This window comes from Protopterus annectens, chromosome 15.part0 (genome assembly GCF_019279795.1).
Source record: "Protopterus annectens isolate FY-2018-M chromosome 15.part0, PAN1.0, whole genome shotgun sequence".
Lineage (NCBI taxonomy): Eukaryota > Metazoa > Chordata > Ceratodontiformes > Protopteridae > Protopterus > Protopterus annectens.
In genome coordinates, this window is record NC_056749.1 from 236,962,441 (window position 1) to 236,983,554 (window position 21,114).

Genomic DNA, 21,114 nt, shown 5'->3' on the forward strand with positions numbered 1-21,114 from the left:
CACAGGCAACTTGCAAACAGTTCATTTCCCAGACCCCTGTTTATAAATGTTTCATCTCCCAGGCTCCTGCTTACACTCACCAAGGGTACCAGAACTTGTCAGATTTGAGAAGCATGGCTAGGCTTAAAAAGGCCCTAGTGGTTGCTAGCCTAGTGCACACTTATGAATCTTCTGCCAGACTCCAAAACCACTCAGCCTTCAATCAAGATTTCTAGATGCTTAAACAACTCATCCCTGCAGAAATCAATCCACTCTTGTAAGAGGGAACAATGACTTCTGATTTGGCTGCAATGATTTTTCATTCCAGTTTCACCATTTTCAGTGCTCCAATATATGTGCCAGAGATCAGCCACTGGAGGTTAAAAGAACACTAGCAGATGGAAGGATCTGGACACACACCAGCAGATGGAAGGATCGAGACAAGACACCAGCAGAGTGCTATGTTCACCTTCAATTTACGCCACTTAACACTAAAAAAGCAGACACAACTTCCACTCCGCAAATACAACAGTAAACAGCCCAGAGAAGCAGCCCCATAAAACTATGCTGCTGTACCTCCTTTCATAATGTATGATGAGACACAGTTTGTGCCTTCTTCAAGCTCACGGTGCATATTCAGATAGTAATGGCAGACCTATGTGCCCCCCAATATATCAGTACAAAGATAAACAGCTATTCCACTAGTCCACATGAAAAGTTAAATCCACAATAATGCTCCTCCAGAATTAGAAGTTCAATTACTGAAATTTAAGTACCCTAGTACAGGCCTTTCCAGGAGTGCTAATAAACACAATTCTTGTACAAATGAAATATCCCTCATTTGCCACCCCCCCCCCTTTTTTAATTGGGCTACCATAGTTTGACAGTCAAAATGCGCTATCCCCAATATAATACCTGCTTTTAAAGGGTCCTTCCTACAAGACCAGTCAAGCAATGGAAAGCAACAATAAGATATTTCATCACAAAGATTCATCCCAATTTTAATATCCCAAAACCCCATGATCTCAGAATGTAGTACAGCCAAAATATGCGACTTAACTCAAGTAAACACAGCCCATTAAGAGAATCTCAGCTTTACTGGACTTAAAATATGCTCCATTTCATAATTTGAACATGTTTTAACTTAACTTGCCTAGCTATGACAGTGTGCAACTCTAGTCACATCATACATAGTATCCACAAATGGAGATGGCAGACACTAAATAGGTCAGCCTGATGTAGATCATTCACAGCTTACCGCTAAGCCATAGTACCCAGAAAGGCACACCTCAAATTTCACAAAAGTTCCTTAAACAACATGAATAAAGAATGTATGCAGTAATCACATTTCATACATTTAGTGTCTCTTGAACAAACTGTTTCTTCTGCAATCAACAGAAGCCACAACTAAATGTGAGATATTGTGCTTCACTCCAAACCTGATGCACTTTTTGTCAGCTGTCAAGGATATACCACTACCAAAGTTACAATGAAACCCAAAATGATTGCTTTGCAGATCAAATAATCTGAAACTGGCACATAATTTTACTAGTGAAGAACAGTATCATGACACTGCACTAACCATACTGTGAGTCCACACATGCACAACCCTGCACTGTCACCTCCCCCACAAAGGGAAACAGTGAACTGGACTTACTTTCTTCCTGTAGACGAGCCATTACTTGAACATCGGTCAAGTCCTGGAGTTTGTACCCCATTGAGATGGAGTCATCTGATGTACTAAGTTCACTATCTATGGAAGATTGTGAGCTCAGAGCAGAGTGCATACTTAAATAACCTTCAAAGAGAAAAAAAATGAAGAAATAAGCACTCAATATAAACACAAATCTCCAAACATTTTCCATTTCAAACAGTGTTTATGAAAAATCAGTAACTGGTAACGAGTAGTCTACACCAAAAGAATAAAAAAGAAATGTTAGTTTATGGACACTAAACAGAAAACTACAAAACTGAGACTCTAAGACACAAGAAATCTGTGTCATTTATCTAGATGACCAATGTTTCTTTACCAATCACTTAAGCTGTGCAATCAGAACCGATTAAAACAAATACAATTTAAAAAGCATTTTGAAAATAGCAGCAGTGCCCACAGTGATCAACTGAACAGTGCAAGCATATGTGACCAAGATGTAAATAAATGTGATTCTGCACAATTAACTATATACTGAAACTGCTTTAACAAAGTGAAGGGCAGTGCTCTCAGTTCTACAGCTAGATTCCTGGGAGCAAGGTTGCTGGTGCTGTGAGTACCCTACTCTAGTCAGTATAGTAAAGGGAATTTGTTGACCTCCTCCAAGGTTGTATAACCACCCGGACAACAACTATGGTCAAATCATGTGGAACACAAGGACCAACCTTAGGAACAGATGCAAATGTGGCAGTACATATTATTCAGAGAAATTTGGTTAACAGAAGACTGCAAGGAACCACAAGCAAGACAGAAGAAGACAGAACAGTAAATGCGAGTAGGTAAAGTATGTCACAGAAGTAACAACCATGTACAGGAACCTTCCAAGTTAAGCTATTGTGTTATCCTAGACCTGTTTAAAATGCAAGCTTTCCAAATTGTGGCATGTCCACATATTGAACAAATCAGTGCTGATCAAAGTAGTGAATTTTCTAAACAGGCTAGCAGTTGGACATTTGTTGTATGTACGTCTTTTGGCTTATCACAGTTAGGGGTCGCCACAGTGGAACTCCGGTCCGCTAACAACTGGCAGTGGATTTTTATGGTGCAGAGTTGCCAGCCCGACGCCCAACCTTCAAAGAAGGTACACTCATTTGTTACTAAGTGGAAATTAGAAGAATTCATGAAGGAGTTGCTATAGACAGCTAAGCCGTTTTGTGGTACAAGAAAATCCCACTTCAAAACCTTTATTATAAGTGTGTTCATTAAACATCTTTTAACAGAGTTCTGCAGGAAAGTAAAACAATAAACAAGATACACATTCCCTAATGTGTAGAAAACATGGGCATAGCATTTAAAGAAAAGAAACCTGGCTAAACCAAACTTTTTTTGTTTTGCCACCTCTGCAAAGAAGCAAAAACATTTCCAATAATACCGGTTATAATTTCACCACATATCACTACAAAATAAAATCACTGAGTCCATCTAATGTAATCAAATAAAAACAAACCTCCTCACAATATTTTCAATAATTCAAACACACCTTGTGGATCTGTTTAAAAAATCTCTACACAAGTTAATCAGGCACTACAGAGCCACTTGACAGCTAACTGAAACTTAATTGGATTTATAAAAAATTCCAATAATGACTTCTTCCGCATGAAAGGTATGAGCAGTTTACATGGGGGTTAATGGATTACTGCATGGAGAATTGAGTCCAAAAATAAAGCTAGAGAGCAGTAAGAGCAGCTGGTAACCCCTGCAAGGGCCTACAATAGGACAATTTTGGTCACAGAAGACTTTCCTTTCACTGATAATTTTAGGCACAAAGTATAACTATAAAAAGGAGACTTGTACAAAATGTTTACTGCATTCCAAATGATGCAGGAAGTTAATTCAAGATGAAGTACCAGTATCAAATTTTTATTTATCTCTGTTTACCGGGAAAGTGTGACCGTGATAAAAGTTAGAACACCCTGAACTAACCAAATTCGGTGTTATGTTCAGTCACAATGGGGGTTAAAATATAAACCCCTGTTGGATGTAGGGTTAACCCTAAGGAACAAAAAGAGGAGGGAAAGAATTTAGAAACTGCTGTGGTGGTGGAATACAGACATCAAGCTGCGGATATTAAGAATACAGTAAAACCAATTGGAAAATCCTTAAAACCCCTCCTGACACAAGTTTTTAGGTCCAAAACCTTTATTTATCCACAAAACTAGAAGAAATTGGAAAGAAAGTTTTGAAAAGTGTTCATCATTTTCCAATCACTCTGATAAACAAGGGCAAGAACAACTAAGTGTGGTAGATGTGCCCAACGTTTTTACATCCTTGAAGATAGCACTATCAAACTGGACAACATGAGCACTAGGATACATTTATTAAAAGGGAACTGCCAGACTAAAATGGTAGTTTACCTTGCCAAGTGTTCAAGGTGTTCTAGTTTGTGTGTAGGGAAGACAGAAGAGGTGCCTTTGAAAGAGAATTTATGAATATAATTACGGTATTGGGAGGCAGAATGACAATGTCCTTTTTAAGGGCACCAAAGTATGTCCACATCATACTAAATATCAGTTTGCCATACTGGAAAAAGTGAATGCCAACTCTAGGGGGGGATATGAATGGAGTACTTGAGGTCAAGGAACTTGAGTGGCAATTCAGGTTACATGCTTTCAATGGCTAAGGATTAAATGAGTACGTTTCCTTACAACCTTGTGTGACAAACCAAAATGCTACCAGCCCAGCAAGGTGGAATTTTGTAAATAATTCTATGTCATTTGTGAATATTAATATGGTTTTTATAGAAATGTAACAAAGAAATACTACCAGCCCAGCTATACGGAATTTTGTAACTAATCATATGTCATTTTGTGAATATCAACACAACTCATATGCTTGTCTTACAAATGTAAGAGAACTATATGTTATGTGTATATTACATTACTGCTACAGAAGTGTGTGTTGAACAGGGTTTGTACAGTACTGAGCTTCAACGATGTCCACAGTGTACCCTACTGGAAAAGAACAGAAATGTATATAAACTACATACTTGTGCAAATGTATGTTTTAATAGTTGAAACTGGAGCATACAGATTAACTTGCCCAACTTCAAGAAAATAAGTTTAATTTTAAGTGTTTTACAATGGTGTCATCAAAGTTTCAATGCAGCAAGGAGACAGATGTCTAGAACTAGGGTTCCTTCTGCATTGTTTTGTAAGTGCTTTACTGTTTTATGTCTTCTAGCAACTGCAAACATCTGAAGGCTATGTATTTTCACAGAGAGCTGCTAAATTCGGTTAGTCTCTAACAAAAGGGGTTTAGCTTGGAATCTGAAATCAGGCGATAAAAACTGCTGTCATCACGCTAACACAGCAGTAAAATGCAAAATTAAGACCTCTCTGAGAGAGAGAGAGAGAGACTGTGCATTTTATAGTTTATCTTGAACACAGCAAGAACATCCCCCTAGTCATATTTGGTGACACTGTACAGGCAAACTCCTAAATAGCCTTGCAAGTCTTGGTCAGATAGTAACATTACACAGTAGGACTGGACACCCTTTAAATGCCTTATAATAGTTGATAAGTAGGAGTTGGTGGCAGTGGAAACTACCTTATAGTCTGGGCAGAAGGGGGCATAGCTAGTAAACCTGTGCCAGCCTTTCCCAGGAGTGTGCGTGTTTGTATACAAATAAAATCTCAAAGTGTGCATGTGTCAGCTACTTCGGCAGGGACATGAAGCACTGGTTGGACAGAAAGGGTACTCGAGGTCTTAGCTTGGCAACTCGGCTGAGATCTTAACCCTATAGCTGTGCCAGTGGGGAGTCTTATTGGGGATCTGGAGAAAGAGGGAGAAACCAGCCCCAGACTGACTATGATTTCTGTGTGCTCTTAAGGGAAATTTCACTGTACTGTGTGTGCACTTGCAATCCTCTCATTGTGTACGTCCCTCACTTTTGCCAGTGGTGAGGACTGAGGCTCCTCGATTACTGGGCCAGTGCAGGGGCATCACATATTAATCAGTTGGCAGTGGTGGGAAACCTACATCACATATATGGTGAGATGGCCACATCACATATTAATTGGCTTGTAGTGGTGTGGATATTGAATTCCTGTAGCCTGTGTACAGTAGTCACTGACTGTGTTTGCACTCTCAATCGGCCACAAAGTGAACATTCAGAGTTTCACATCACAATTGTTTTATTTAATTATTTATTTTTTCTAGCTTAGTCAATCAGGGAGAATTGGCAAGCATGTCAGCAGAGAAGTATGGCAAGCTGACAAAAAGCAAGTTGACTGAGATGTACCAGGCTAAAGAACTGCTGCGTGCCAATCTCACTAAGGCAGAAATGATTGTAGCTTTGGGCACAGCTGCATCGCAGACCAGCGGTCAGGACGACAACCAGGCTGGCCTTGGAGATGTACAACTCTCAGAAAATGGACAGCTCAACCTTTCCACAGAGGACTTAAAAATCCATCTGGAGTTAGAGAGACTTGAGTTGGAGGCCAAACGTTTGTTAACAGAAGCAAAAGAGTGACTGAGACGTCTAGAGGCTGAGGAAAAAGAAAAACTGCAACATCTAGAGGCTGAAGAATAGGAGAGGCAGAGGCAACATGAAAAGGAGATGCTGACTCTTCGCCAGAGTCATGGAGGTAATGGGGAAGGGAGTAACTGAACCCCAGAAGCAACAAAGGTCAGTCAATTTCTTCCACAATTTACAGAGAGGGATAATTCATTCATATGTTTCAGAGGATATGTAAACAGTATAATGCTGAACAAGGGCTCCGGGTATGGTTCCTGACCCCCTTACTCCACAGTAAAGCTGTAACTGCTGTTTCTAAACTGTCTGATACTGGTTGCTTAAATTATAATACAGTCAAAATGTGTTTGTTAGAATGCTTTACGTTAACACCTCAAGCTTACAGAAAAAAAGTTTTGTAAGCATAGATGCAAGGGCAGGTGAAAGTGTGTGTGAATATATTGCTGAACTAAGTAAGCACTTATTTTCATAGATGAGTGAGTGGATGTCAGGTCACCACTTTTGAAGGGCTGACAGACTTTTGGAGAGCGAACAAGCCCTTAGCACTTTGCCCAAGGACATGAGTTGGGGAAGAAGGGAGACCTATACCCAGCAAGCAGGGCATTCATTCACAGGAAAGGGACACCCAGTGCTGCTCATGGGTCTAAGGGAACCCATGGTGGGCAGCCCAGACTACTCCAACAGAGTCCAACAGTAGCAGGGGAAGCCACTAGTCCAGGTACATATCCAAGACCAAGGGTGAAATGTTTTAAATGAAACCAGTGGGGCCATAGAGTATATAGAGGTCCACAGAGGCAAGGTGGGGAACAAAAGGTGGGAGAGCCAGTAAGTGGAAATGACAAAATGCCAGCAGTAAGTTGTCTCGAGACAACATGGGTACCAAACTACCGCAACAGGTTATATCTTTAGTGGATGGGAAAGAGGCCGCTGTTGAGAGAGACTGCCTCTGACCTAACCATTGTGAAGGCTGCAATGGTTAAAGAGGAGCACTACTTGTTTGGCCAGTCTACTCCAGTCAGAGATTTAGGAGGGATGCCATTCCAAGTACCTTTGGTTAGGGTGCACTTTGACTGGAAGGGTGGAAAAGGAAGCCAGCAAGTAGGTGCATTTGAGGATATCCCTGCAGATGTCCTGATAGGGAATGAGTTTGATAATGCAGTAGTGTGTGCGCATGCAGTTGCATACAGTCAGGCTTCGAGACAAGCATGTGGGTCTGGTAGCCTGGTGAAGACCCAGACAGACTGCACACTTGCAGCCAGAACTGGTAAGGTGGTTAACTTCAGGGAGGGAGCTATCTTGTAGCAGTGAGACCGAAGGTGAGAGCCACAGCTGCTTGTGGGTACCCATGTTCCCTTGGACAGAGTGCCTGCAAGGGCAGAGGTAAGTAGTATCCAGGCCAACAGTGAGGCACCACTTTCAGAGGACACCAGACTTCCTGTGGAAGGGGAGATGGGAAGGGCTACAAAGAGAGCTGAGACAGGCTCAGCTCTCAGACCCTACATTACAAGGCCCGAGACAGGTAGGTAGTGAGGTACCAGATTCTCAAGAGAAGTGGGACTCTGTATACTGGGGCAAAGGGTTATTGCATAGACAGTGTACCCCTGAGGGTAGGCTAGAGGGTGAGGGAATACAGCAGTTGGTACAGCCCAGAGCCTACAGTCTGGCACTTGTAGCCATAGCCCATGACATTTGCAGGTCATATGGGCATAAAACGTACAGAGAGATGTATTATGCAGAACTTTTATTGGCCTGTGATTTCCAGTGATGTAACAGGGTACTGCAAGACTTGTTAGCAGTACCAAAAGGTAGGCAAGGTAGGTGACAAGGTGAAAGAAAGCTTCTTTGATGCTTTTGCCTGTGACTAAGGAGACATTTCAGAGGGTAGCTATGGATATTGCAGGGCCTTTGAGTACCCAAAGTTCCACGGGGAAAATAAATATCCTAGTGACAGTAGATTATGCTACCAAATACCCTACAGCAATGGCTCTGTCCTCCACCGAGGCAGAAAAGGTGGCAAATACTTTGTTAGAAATTTTCAGCAGTGTAGGTATTCCAAAAGAAATACTGACTGACAGAGGAGCCAATTTCAGATCAGACCTGCTGACTTGTCTGTGGAAGTACTGTGGGATGAAGCACCTACAGACCACCCCTACCATCCCCAGACTAATGGTCTTGTTAAGAGGTTAAACTCTGCACTCAAGACGACACCACAGGCACTTGCAGACCAGTTTAAGAGGGAGTGGGACAGATTTCCCTCATCTGTTTGCTTACAGAGAGGTTCCCCAGGAATCCATAGGTTTTTCACCCTTTGAGTTGCTGTATGGGCATAGGGTGAGGGGACCTCTACATTTGATTTGAGATGAGTGGGAAGGTGAGCATGAATCCCACAAGGAGTCTTTTGTGGCACATGTCCTAAACCTCAGGGCAAGACTCTGAGAACTCATGAGCTTGGCCCAATGAAACCTGGCAGAAGCCCAACAGCAGAAAAAAGGTCTGATAGGACAGGAATGCCCGAGCTAGAGAGTGAGGTGTTTGGCAGCAGGTAATGGTTCGCATTCCTGTCAAACACAACAAGCTGCAGGCAGTTTGGGAGGGACTCTACAAAGTGGTAAGGAAGGTCGGTGATGTTAACTACATGATAGGATTGCTAGGTAGGAGACAGGGGCACAAACTGTACCATGTTAACACAATGAAACCTTACCATGATAGGGAGGCCCTTGTGCTAAGTATATGCAGTACAAGGCAGGATGTGTCTGAAAAGAATCTATGGCTACAGGGAGCCAGTCCTGAAAATCCCAAATTATATGGTGGAGCCTAGGGTTGTAGGCATATAATGGGACAGTGCAGCACTGTATTGGTGTCAACAATGGCAAGGCAGCTGGAATCTCAGGACAGGGAATGAGGTAAGGTATTCCCAGATAGGCTCAATCCTCTCAGCAACATTTCTTAAGGGTCTCTCAATTTGCAGGGGGGGGGTGACAAACCAAAATGCTACCAGCCCACCTGGCCAGAATTTTGTAAATAATTCTATGCCATTTGTGAATATTAATACGATTTTTACAGAAATGTAACAGAAAGAAACACTGCCAGCCCAGCCATCTGGAATTTTGTAAAAAAAAAAAATGTCATTTGTGAATATCAACATGATTCATATGCTTGTCTTACAAATATAAGAGAACTATATGCTAGGTGTACATTAAACTACTGGTAGAGAAGTGTGTATTGAACAGGGTTCATACAGCATTGAGCTTCAAGGATGTGTCCACAGTGTACCCTACTGGAAAAGAACAGACATGTATAAAAACTACATACCTACATACTTGTGCAAATATATGTTTTAATAGCAGAAATTGGAACATACAAAGTTAACTTGTACAACTTCAAGAAAATAAGTTGAGATTAAAGTTTTACGATTGTGTCATAAAAGTTAGTTTCAATGCAGCAAGGAGACAAGATGTCTAGAACTAGGGTGCCTTCTGCATTTTGTGTTTCATTGTTTTATGTCTTCTAGCAACTGCAAACATCTGAAGGCTATGCATTTTCACAGACAGCTGCTAAATTCTGTAAGTCTCTGACAAAAGGGGTTTGGCTTGGAAACTGAAGTCAGGTGACAAAGTGATGTCATCCAAGCTAACGCAGCAGTAAAATGTGATATTAAGAACTCTCTGAGAGAGAAACTGTGCATTTTGTAGTTTGTCTTGGACCAAGCAAGAACATCCACTCATCACCACAATCTGCACTTGCTCTGTAAGTAAGATTTAGGACATAGTACCTCTTGGATATAGATAGAAATATACTAAAGATTAGTTTAGATGTTTTTTGTATTTGAGACCATCCTGCAATGTTGTTTTAAAATATTTCCTATGATTTTGAACTCTGAAGTCACTGTGCTGAGTTACTGAGAATTGTCTTGTTCTTTTATTATTTATTAAAACTCATCTTTGTGGCTTTTACTTGAGATGCATATTTAAGCTCAGAGTAACTGTACATGTATTTTGGTGACACTGTACAGGCCACTCCTAAATAGCCTTGCAAGTCTTAGTCAGGCTACCATTTGAATCAATAGTAACATTACATCCTTAAAGGGACTTCTAAAAGCCGATAAGTAGGGATTGGCGGCAGTGGAAACTACCTTATAGTCTGGGCAGAAGGGGGACATAGCTAGTAAACCTGTGCTAGCCTTTCCCAGGTGTGTGTGCATGTACATAAATCAAATCTCAAAGTAAGTGTGTGTCAGCTACTTGGGCTGGGACACAAAGCACTGGTTAGACAGACAGGGTGCTGGAGGTCTTAACTTGACCACTCGGCTGGGATCTTAACCCTATAGCTGTGCCAGTGGGGAGTCTTCCTGTGGATCTGGAGAAAGCAGGAGAAACTAGCCCCAGACTGTGAGCTCTGTGTGCTCTTAAGAGAAATTGCATTTTACTGTGTGTGTGTACTGGTAATCTTCCCATTGTGTATATCCCCTCACTGTTGCCCATGGTGAGGATTGAGGCTCCTTGTTTACTGGGTCAGTGCAGGGGTGTCACACCTTGGTTGAATTGGAAGTCAGCTGTTTTAAAGTAAGCTGCTTTGATAATTTTTAATGTTATTTTAATAATTTTTTTAGGACGCAATTTTTATGGTTAAATGTTTTGTATTAATTTTTGACATTTTTAAAAATTCATATGGTTTTATAACTTAAGTTTTATACACAAAAAGCTTCTTTTTTTTAAATGTAAGACTTTAAAGTTGAATTTTTATGATGCTGCACCTTTAAATCTGAACCACTGCTTAACTAATTGATGGCTCATAATTAGATGGTTAATGTGGCATTTATTCTGATGAAGTCCTGACTTCTAGTATGAAAGCGCTCAGTTATGTGTATGACGTTTTTCTTAATTTATTATTATTATTATCTGTGCTTCACTGGAGAATTAAACATTTGGAAGAAAATTGGTGTTGGAAGTTCCATCTTATTGGCCACCAGCTTTCTCTTTATGCAAAAGTAAAAGCCACCAATAATAAAAAGTCTACCAAGTACAATGTTGTATGGAAGAAACACCAGCAGGCTCTAAAGGGGATGGAGTCAATTTTTCAAGAACAAAATTGAGGTCCCAATAAGAGAAATAGGCTTTTTGGGGGCCCAATATGATGGATGCTTTTTAGGAATTGTTTTGACATCAAAACTAAAAGCCAAATGTGGACTCAAGGCAGTCCGGCAGAAATGTCTGACAAATGAGCTTTAACAGAAGAATATGCCAGCAAGTATTGAGCAATTCATACAAATAAGAAAAGACCATAGGTACCCATGCAAGAAAAACGGTCCCAGCCATGCTTGAAATAAACAGAAAATCTCTTCCATTTAGTCACATAAGAGTTTGTAGTATTCTGGTCTGCAAAACCCAAAACTCTTCCTCAGTAAATTAGAGTTCTGATTCCTTTCAGACCCCAAAAGCCTATCACCCAAAATTGTCAGGTGAAATTTGGACACAGAGTGAATGAAAGACCCCCGTCTTGTGTGAGAAGATCCACCCTGCGAGGTACCTTGTGCCGATTGCCCCTGGCCTAGTGAAATAATGTAGTCTGGCCCAAAAAAGGAGTCATCAGCAAGATTTTGGTTGTGCCCCACATGATCTTGTAAAAAAGGAGGAGAAGCATACAGGAATATTCCTTTCCCAAGCCAGTGGATTTGTAACTCTGGAACAGAATAAAAGAAGCCATCTGTTTAGAGGGGACACAAAAACATCTACTTGAGGGGTATCCCACTGATGGAAGATGTCCAAGAAATGCCTCTCTGTGAAGCACCCATTTGGAAGGATGCATCCTGGATCTATTCAGAAACCTGCCACTAAATTGCACTCTGAAGGGATGTAAACCATCTGAAGGGTGAAGTGATGCTGGGTTGCAAAATACCAAGCCTAAAGAGCCAGCCTGCAGAGAAGCCTGTACCACATGACTGTTGTATTGTCTGTAAAAAACGTTTGAGGACCTGGAACCCAAAGGGAGTGGAAGGCCTAAAGAAGCGGATTAGAGTCCTCATCTGTGATACTGATGTGGTCTGACATCTGCTGATGGGACCAGATACCCTAAACTTTCAAGTTGTTGCAGGAAGCTCCAAAATTTCAACTGGAGGCATCCATTTACAGCTCAAGTAAGAAGGGGAACCTGAAAAGGCAAACCTGTATTTAGGGAGATTTGCTGAATCCATAAGGGTAGTTAAGAGTTTGAGGCATTATAAAGAGTGACTAGAAAAGGGAGGCAGTGTCACAGTCAGACAGTCTTGAGATACCACTAACTTTTCCCCATGTGGAGTTTGGCAAAAGGAAACATGGGAACAGGAGATGCTATGAACCCCAAGGCTCAGAGAAATTCCCTTGCAGGAAGAACTGGAAGAGGAACAAGAGACTGAAAATAACCAAAGAGAGGATCTTAGAAGGTGAAGAGAAGCCAACATTGGGATGGTGTGAATCCTGCAACCCAAAAACACTTCATCCCGAAGAGAGTCAACATGGACTTTTTGAGAATGAGGGTGAATCCCACACTGCACAGCAGAAGCTTAGTGAAGTGCTTGAATCAGAAGGTTGTCAGGATAAGTGAATATCTGGATTTCCAAATCTGAAAAGACAAACCAAACAACTTTAAAACATTAAAAGGTAATAGGTATTCACCAGACAAATTTATTACAAGTGCTTTCGAATGTAACAATATGCAAACTTCTTGAGCCAGACAAAAAGAAAGTATGTTTAAATAAACCTCTAAAGATGACATCATCATTCATCGTCCATAAATTAGACACATCCCTCCCAAAATTCATACATTAATTATAAATCCATTTATAATCATAAAATAATATAAAACCAACTTCTAAAGCTAAGCATTATTGCTTATATTATATGCAAATTGTGTTATGGCTTACTGGGAGAATGAAATCTTATTCCACCACAACACATTTAAAGAATATGTTTGTTGGTACACGCTATTTGGACAATATTTTTATCCTGTTTAAAGGGGATAGTAATAATGCTGCAGAATTCATTCGAACTTTATCTGAGCTCACTACATTTTTGAGTTTTATTTATGAATTCGATACTGATACCACTCCCTTTCTTGATGTGTTACTGACCAAGGATAGGGTTAACAGGCGTCAAACAGAAAAGATATATCGTAAGCCAACCTATTCCAATTGCTTTCTTCATTTTAGTAGCTCCCACATGTACCACCAGAAGCGGCCTGTTGTTAAGGAGGGACAGCTTGTGAGGGCCACTCATATGACCACGTTAAAGCATGACTTCTTGTGTGAATGTGAAACACTCAAAATAATGTTTCTTGCCCAAGATTATCCACTTTCCTTAATAGAGAAATTAATTGTTGAAATAAGTAATAAACATGATTCAGGGTGGTTTAAACCTATACTCAAACAGGTTAGAAGGACCTGAACTTGAAGAGCTACCTGAAACGGTGCTACATAGTTATTCTTTCAATGACAGTACTGACTCCAATATTTCACTGATTTTTAGTACCCCTTTCTCCCTTGATGTTAAATTTGTGAAGGATATTCTGTATAAAAAGTGGGCTGTTTTGACCAATGATACTTACATTAGGAAAAGGATACCTGATGTTACAAGGATAGTCTATAAGCGGGGGCTGCAATCTCAAGAACATGGTAAAGATGAGGACCCCTATTACCCATAAAATTTGGGGATGTATAAATGTGGTAGTTGTTAAATACTGCAAACACATTATGGTTACAAGTAAGTTTACACTGGGCACCCATATGTATCCAATCAGTGGCAGGTACAATTGCAATAGATTTAGTGTTGTGTATCTTGCTAAATGTCAGCAGTGCCCACCAGTTCTACACTAGTAAAATTGAAAGGCACCTAAAACAAAGAATTTATGAGCATCTGTACAGTATTTCCAGAAGGGACTCTACTAATGCGCTAGCTAAGCACATATCTGAAAATACTGACCACTTTTTGTTTTTAGTGATAGAACAAGTTAATGAGAATGCTAGGGGTGGTCCTTGGTCCCTTAAATTGGAAATGAGGGAGTTAAACTGGAAAGTGTTAAGTAACGCATATATGTTCCCTGATCTGAATGAACTAAGCTCTTTAAAATGTTCGTTTAAATTAAAGTCTTTGGAAAGACGTTAATAATTAATATATGTAAGCAATAATTAGAAGTTATGTACTCACCATAACGTTCCATCTGAGTAGGTATCTTCATTTGTCTGCAACCTTTGGGATACGGATCCGATCTCGGATCCGAGCCGGCAACTTCTACCACAGCATAGATCCAAGCTCCTAGCTCCTCCCTTTACCCATAATCCCCTGCCAACCCTGACTGACCTCAGATCAAGTTTGCCCGATATAACAACTGTTACTGTGCCCCGGAAGGGGCTTGTCTAAGACAGATCCTAAACAGAATCCCATAGGTCAGGGGGAAGGAGGGGGGGATGGTTGCAGACAAATGAAGATACCTACTCAGATGGAACGTTATGGTGAGTACATAACTTCTAAATCTGAAGTAGGCACTTCATTTGTCAGCAACCTTTGGGACAGAGTCCCCAGCTACCTGAATCCTGGGTGGCCGTTATGGAAGAATATTCCGGAGCACTGCAGAGCCAAAGGACGCCCTACCTCTGGAAACAACATCCAGTTTGTAATGGCTGATAAAGGTATGAGATGAAGCCAAGTGGCTGCTGAACAAATATCATCCAAGGGGACCCTAGATCTAAAAGCCGCCGAAGTAGCGACGGCCCTAGTAGAATGAGCACGGACTCCCTCAGGTGCAGGCCTTTCCGAACTCTGATAAGCCAAGAGGATACAACTAGCTATCCACCATGACAGGGTAACTTTAGAAACTGACTTGCCTAAATTGGTTTTAGCAAAGGAGACAATAACAACTGGTCAGACTGCCTATGACCAGCAGTTCGATGAATATAAAAGCGTAATTGTCTGTGCACATCCAAAGAATGCAGTTTGTACTCTCCTTTGTTCTGATAATTGGGAAAGAACACGGGAAGACTAATAGATTGATTAATATTAGCTTCCGAAGATACCTTAGGCAGAAAGGACGGATTGATCCTGAGGTAAACTCTATCCTGATGGAAGGCCAAATACGGCGGTTTAACACAGAGAGCCTGAAGCTCAGGGACCCTTTTAGCTAAAGTAATGGCCACCAGAAAGACCGTTTTCCAAGAGAGGCATTTAAGATCAACCGTAGCCACCGGCTCGAAAGGGGGGCTTGTCAAGGCCTGTAGAACCAAAGATAAATCCCATGGGGGTACTACCTCCCTGACCAGAGGTCTGAGAAGGAAGGTACCCTTGAGGAAAGCTTTACAGAGCTTGGAAGTAATTAGAGGGCCCGATTCATGCCCTACATGATAATGTGAAATCGCTGCTAATTGTACCTTGACTGTAGAGCAGCTAGCCCCCTGATGAAAGAGGGTAGTTAGAAAATCCAAAACCGACGTAAGAGGCGCCATGAAAGGGTCTAAGTGATGGTGCTCCGCCCAGATGGAGAAACGTTTCCACTTACTCCGATAGACCCTTCTGGTGGACGGTTTGTGTGCTGCTACTAGGATGGCTTTGACTGGTGAGGAAATTCCGGGAGTCCTTATCAGGAGTGGAACTGGAGCAACCAAGCCGTCAGCTTGAGGTTGGCCAGGTTGGGGGTCGGAAGACCCAGAGGGTGAGTAATGAGATCCGGGAGGGAATCCAGGGTGGATGAATCAGATGAGACCACAGGTACGGGAACCACGTTTGACGAGGCCAGAATGGGGCAATGAGGATCATTTTGCTCCCCAACCGACTGGCTTTCTGTAAGAGCTTCAGCATCATGGGCAATGGAGGGTAAGCGTAAAGGAGACCGGGAGGCCAAGCATGTACCAGAGAGTCTCTCGGGGACTCCCCCTGAGGGGGGATTACAGCGAAGTAACTGTTGCATTTGGTATTTGAAGGAGAGGCAAAGAGATCGCAACAAGGTTGCCCCCATTGGGCAAATATTTGTTTCGCTATTAGAGGATTGAGAGACCATTCGTATGGGGTCAGAATCGAATGACTGAGCCTGTCTGCTAGGATGTTGAACCGTCCTGGAATGTGCGTTGCAATGAGAAAGCGGTTGGTGGATATCGCCCATTCCCACACTCTCATGGCCTCGCGACAAAGAGGATAAGACCTGGTTCCCCCCGTTTGTTGATGTACCATACAACTGACATGTTGTCCGTTTGTACCGCAATCGTCCCAATGGGAAGAAGGCTGTGGAGTGCCTGCAATGTCAAAAGCAACGCCTTCATCTCTAGGACATTGATATGCAAGGAGGTCTCTGTTGTTCCACGTGCCTTGGACCGTTCTGCCTGAATAGTGCCCCCCCAACCCAGGCGAGAGGCGTCCGTGGTCACTGTGGCAACAGGGGGAGGCATCGAGAATGGTCGTCCCGTGTGAAGGCTCGGGGATTGGAGCCACCACACGAGCGACTGTCTGCAAGCCTTGCTTATGGAAATAGGATGGGACAGGGGGTTGCGAGACAGGGACCATTGCACCTGGAGGGTCCACTGCAGGACCCTCATATTTAGACGGGCTAGGTGCGGCAGAGAAATTGCTGCTGCCATGGACCCTAGAGCCCTCAGGATCAAATCCGCCAGTGGAGCAGGAAGTTGGAGAATGGCCTGAACATGCAATCTCAGGTTTCGAAGCTGATCGGGAGTCAGGAAAGCAAGCATTAGTCTGGAATCCAATCTCGCCCCTATGAAATCTATTACCTGTGTAGGAGCCAGAGAGGATTTGGCCATGTTGACAGTCAACCCTAGGCTTGGAGCAAGATTGAGGAAGTAATCCCTGCTTGAACAGAGCAGATGCCTTGTTGGGGCGATGAGGAGCCAGTCGTCCAGGTACGGAAAGACCTGAATTCCCTGAAGCCTCAAGTTGACCGCTATAACCACCAAGACCTTGGTGAACACCCTGGGGGCTGAGGTGAGACCGAAGGGAAGGGCCCTGAACTGAAAGTGACTGGCTCCCAGCCGGAGGCGGAGGAACCTCCTGGAGTGTCTGTCCACAAGAATGTGATGGTATGCATCCTTGAGGTCTATCGAGCATATCCAGTCGTTCTCCTGTAACAGGGAGAGAATAGATTGTAGGGTGACCATCCGGAACTTTTCTTTGGATATTGCCAGGTTCAAGAGAGAGAGGTCGAGGATGAACCTCAAGTCCCCCGTCTTTTTTGGCACCAGAAAGAACCTGGAGTAAAACCCTGATCCGAGCTGATCTGGGGGGACGGGTTGGATGGCTCTTTTTTGTAAATGCTGCTGAATTTCTGTAGCAGCCACCTCCCTCTGATGGGGTGGTACGTCGGGGAGGCTTCTGATATTGGGGGTTACAATAAAGGGAATTTGGTAGCCTCTGGATATAATGCGAAGCACCCAGCGATCTGTTGTTATGGACTACCACATTGCTAGGTGCCTCAAAAGATGCCCCCCTGACTGCCTCCAGAGTGGAGCAGCCGGGCAACCCCTCAGGGGTTCTGCGTGGGCCTCTCAGAGAAGGGTTCTCTGGACCCAAAATTTCTGGGACCCCGTTCTGCCTCTAGGGCGGCGTCCTCCCTGTCCTCCTCTGCCACGAGAGAACTGGTTGTCCGGAGCAGACTGGGACTGATGCGATTTCAGGAACCACATCTTCTTCTGACCCTTTTGGTTCTTAGAAAAGGACCTCTGGAGAGCAGAGAAGCGGACTCAGATGGCAGACAACGTCTTCCCATCTTTCTCGCTCTGGACTAAAGTGTCGCGAATGGCTTTGCCAAACAGTGCAGAACCATCAAAGGGGGCATTCGCGAATGACACCTTAAAGGGTTCCAAGAAGTCACAATGTCGGAGCCAGGCTTGGCGCCTCATTACCAGGCCGGCTCCACCAGCTCTAGTGGCTCCTTCCATGGCGTGAGAGATAAGAGCCGCATAGAGGTGTTAGAAACGGAACGTAGAGTAGACATTCGGGAGGAGTACAGCTGCTTGTCCCCTTCCGACATGGACTCTGGGGGGGAGGCAGTGTATTCTTTTATTAGATCTCGCTGCATCCGGATGACATGTGCCATATAGTTCAGCGCCCTCATGGAGAAGGTTGCTGAACTGAAGGCCCACTTCCCAAGGCAGTCCATCGCCCGAGACTCCTTGCTCGGTGGGTGGACCGTGGAGCTCTCCTGAGCCAACTCCCTCTTGATGGCCACCGCCATCAACATGGCATCCACGGGGGGACCTCTGCTCCAGTGGGTTCTATCTGCAGGGGGACTCAGGATCCTATCTGGGCACTTGGGGACTGGCTCTACAGTGTCCGGCTCCTTCCAAGCCCTAGTGGAGATAAGGTCCACCAGGGGGTCGGGGGGAGGGGACACCCAAGAGGTAGATGGCCCTGCTTCAAACGCCTCTAGGAATACGGACTCATCGGAGGAAGCCTTGGGGGCAGACCACCCTCCCCTAATCCTGAGCATTTCCATGATGTCTCCAAAGGAGACATCCTCGGGGTGTGACCTTGGAGAGCCTTCCCCTTCATCTAAGTCCGTATCTTCCGTAAGGGACTCGGGGGAGTCCACGTGCCTCCTCTTACACTTAGCCTTGTGAGGAACCTCCTCGGGGGGGCTGTCCGAGGAAGTCTCACCAGCAATGTCATGTTCCAGAGGAACCTCCAGAGGCGCTGAAGCAGGCTGCCCTGAAGGCCGGGTGATGGGAGCCTGAACCAGCTGAGAGGGAGTGCAGGGGGGAGCCGAAGCCAGGACCGGAGGCCCGGATGCACTCAACAGTGCCCTCTCCACCACAGCGAAAGCCGAGGGGGAGCCACCCTCGATAGGATCCGAGAGTCGGCTCCCACTCGGATCCGAAGCGGGGACCGGACCCGGGGCAGAGACCATCGGATCCGAAGGATCGGAGCCGAAGTCAAACCGAATCCCACAGATCCGAAGCTCAGCCCACAGCTCCAAGAGATCGGATCCGACAAGCTCGAGGGACCAGTCGGAGCCAAAGTAACCAGTACTGTCGGCTCCGACCCACCCCCAGATCCAACGCGGCTCAGCTCCGAACGCTCCAAACCCGGAAAGCGGGTCGGAGAAGTAGCGATTGGAGCAAAAAATGGGGTCGAGCTCCCCCCCCCCAGAGGGGGGGGGCAAGAGCACTCCCATCTGCAGCTGGGCCTGGATGAAGCTCCTCATCATCCGGTCCATGTCTTCATCTGACATGCTAAAAGTGGACCTCGAAGAGGCCACAGAGGCAGAACTAGAGTGCCGCCTCGATAACCTCGACGCGGACCGGGTCTCCTCCTCAGGTCCCGGTGAGAAGCAAGGGGACCGGAGCCGAGGAGGAGGGGATCCAGAAGCTCTGGATGGAGAAGCTCGTTTGGCTGGCAGGGCCGAGGAGGAGTCCTCAGCCCGCCGCTTATGGTGCTTCTCTTTCCATTTAGTTTTCCCGGCCTCCCTCTCCTCCGGAGCCAAAGTGGGAGGTTGAGTCCTGACCGGAGGGAGGGAGGCAGGGGTGGCTGCCACCAAGGGCTGGGTAGCGGCCACAGAAGCACCGGAGGCCGGAGCCGAATCCGGGGGGAAAAGGCCCACCAGAATCAGCTTCGACCTCCAGTCCTTAAGTGCCCTGGGGTTGAACGCCATGCAAATCGCGCATCCCGAGGAGAGGTGTTCAACCCCAAGGCACCTAACACACTGGGTGTGGCCATCTGCTGGTGAAAGCTTATGGCCACACTCGGTGCACTTTGAAAAGATGGCTTTAGGGGCCTCTGACATGGTAGCACAGAAACGCTCACTAGGCCCCTACACACACCACAAACACACACTACAACCAGCGAGGGTAAGGAGGAAAAATAACCACAAAATAAATTAAATCGAGAAAGATATAGGGCTATGGGGTACCTAAACACTCGCTCTCACTCACATGAAGAAAAAGATAGCAATAGGAAAAAATTTTTCTCACAAAACTTCACTAAGTAGCAGGAGCTCAAAATCCAGCTTGTAGCTTGAAGCGCGGCAAACTAGATCTGAGGTCAGTCAGGGTTGGCAGGGGATTATGGGTAAAGGGAGGAGCTAGGAGCTTGGATCTATGCTGTGGTAGAAGTTGCCGGCTCGGATCCGAGATCGGATCCGTATCCCAAAGGTTGCTGACAAATGAAGTGCCTACTTCAGATTGTTTAGTTTTAGAAGTTGGTTTTATATTATTTTATGATTATAAATGGATTTATAATTAATATTTTATGAATTTTGGAAGGGATGCATCTTTAATTTAATTTATGGATGATGAGTGATGATGTCATCTTTAGAGGTTTATTTAAACCTAGAGTTTCTTTTTGTCTGAGGTTTGTATATTGCTGCATTCGAAAGCACTTGTAATAATATTGCCTTTTAATTGTTTTGAATATCTGCATTTCCTGAAGTCTGCAGAAAGCTACTATAGGGGCCAGACGTTTGGTAAATACCCCTGGAGCTGTAGAAAAACAAAAATGCAAAGCAGTGAACTGATAATGAGAGGAAGAAACAGAGAAATGTAAAACTTTCCTGAAGAGAAGGTGAATAAGAATATAGAGGTAAGCATCCTTCAAATCCAGGGGATATCCGAAAAGTATCTGAAGGACAGGAAACTTGAGAAAGATGTTGAGATAGCAGAGGTCTAGTATGGGCCTCCATAACACCTCCTTCCTGAGAAGCAGGAACAGATTGTGTGGTTTCCTGTTCCACCAGATCCCGCAGGACCAGAAGAAAATGATGGAGCTGGCAAAGAGGAGGAGACAACAGAGGAAGTGACTTCCAAGTGATAAAATAACAGTGTTGGACGATGGAGAAAACCCAGGTGTCAGTGGTCATCAGCTGTCAAACAGGGAAGGAAAGGATTAGTCAGAGTGACAGAGGAATCTAGCCAAGGGAGAGGGGAGCTGAATGACAGAGGCAGATTTAGCAGGAAAATGACTTGTCTCTAGAACTGAGTGGGATT

The 21,114-nt window shown here is 44.2% G+C and overlaps 1 protein-coding gene across 4 annotated transcripts in view; it reads right to left on the bottom strand.

Moving 5' to 3' along the window:
- Positions 1-21,114, bottom strand: part of LOC122790165 (SLAIN motif-containing protein-like) — a 524,881-nt gene that overhangs the window by 210,517 nt on the left and 293,250 nt on the right. For all 4 annotated transcript variants that reach the window (XM_044057761.1, XM_044057757.1, XM_044057758.1 and 1 more), the window contains one exon: positions 1,637-1,777. In XM_044057761.1, the coding sequence (XP_043913696.1) occupies positions 1,637-1,777 (141 nt within the window). The remainder of the gene's footprint in view (positions 1-1,636; positions 1,778-21,114) is intronic.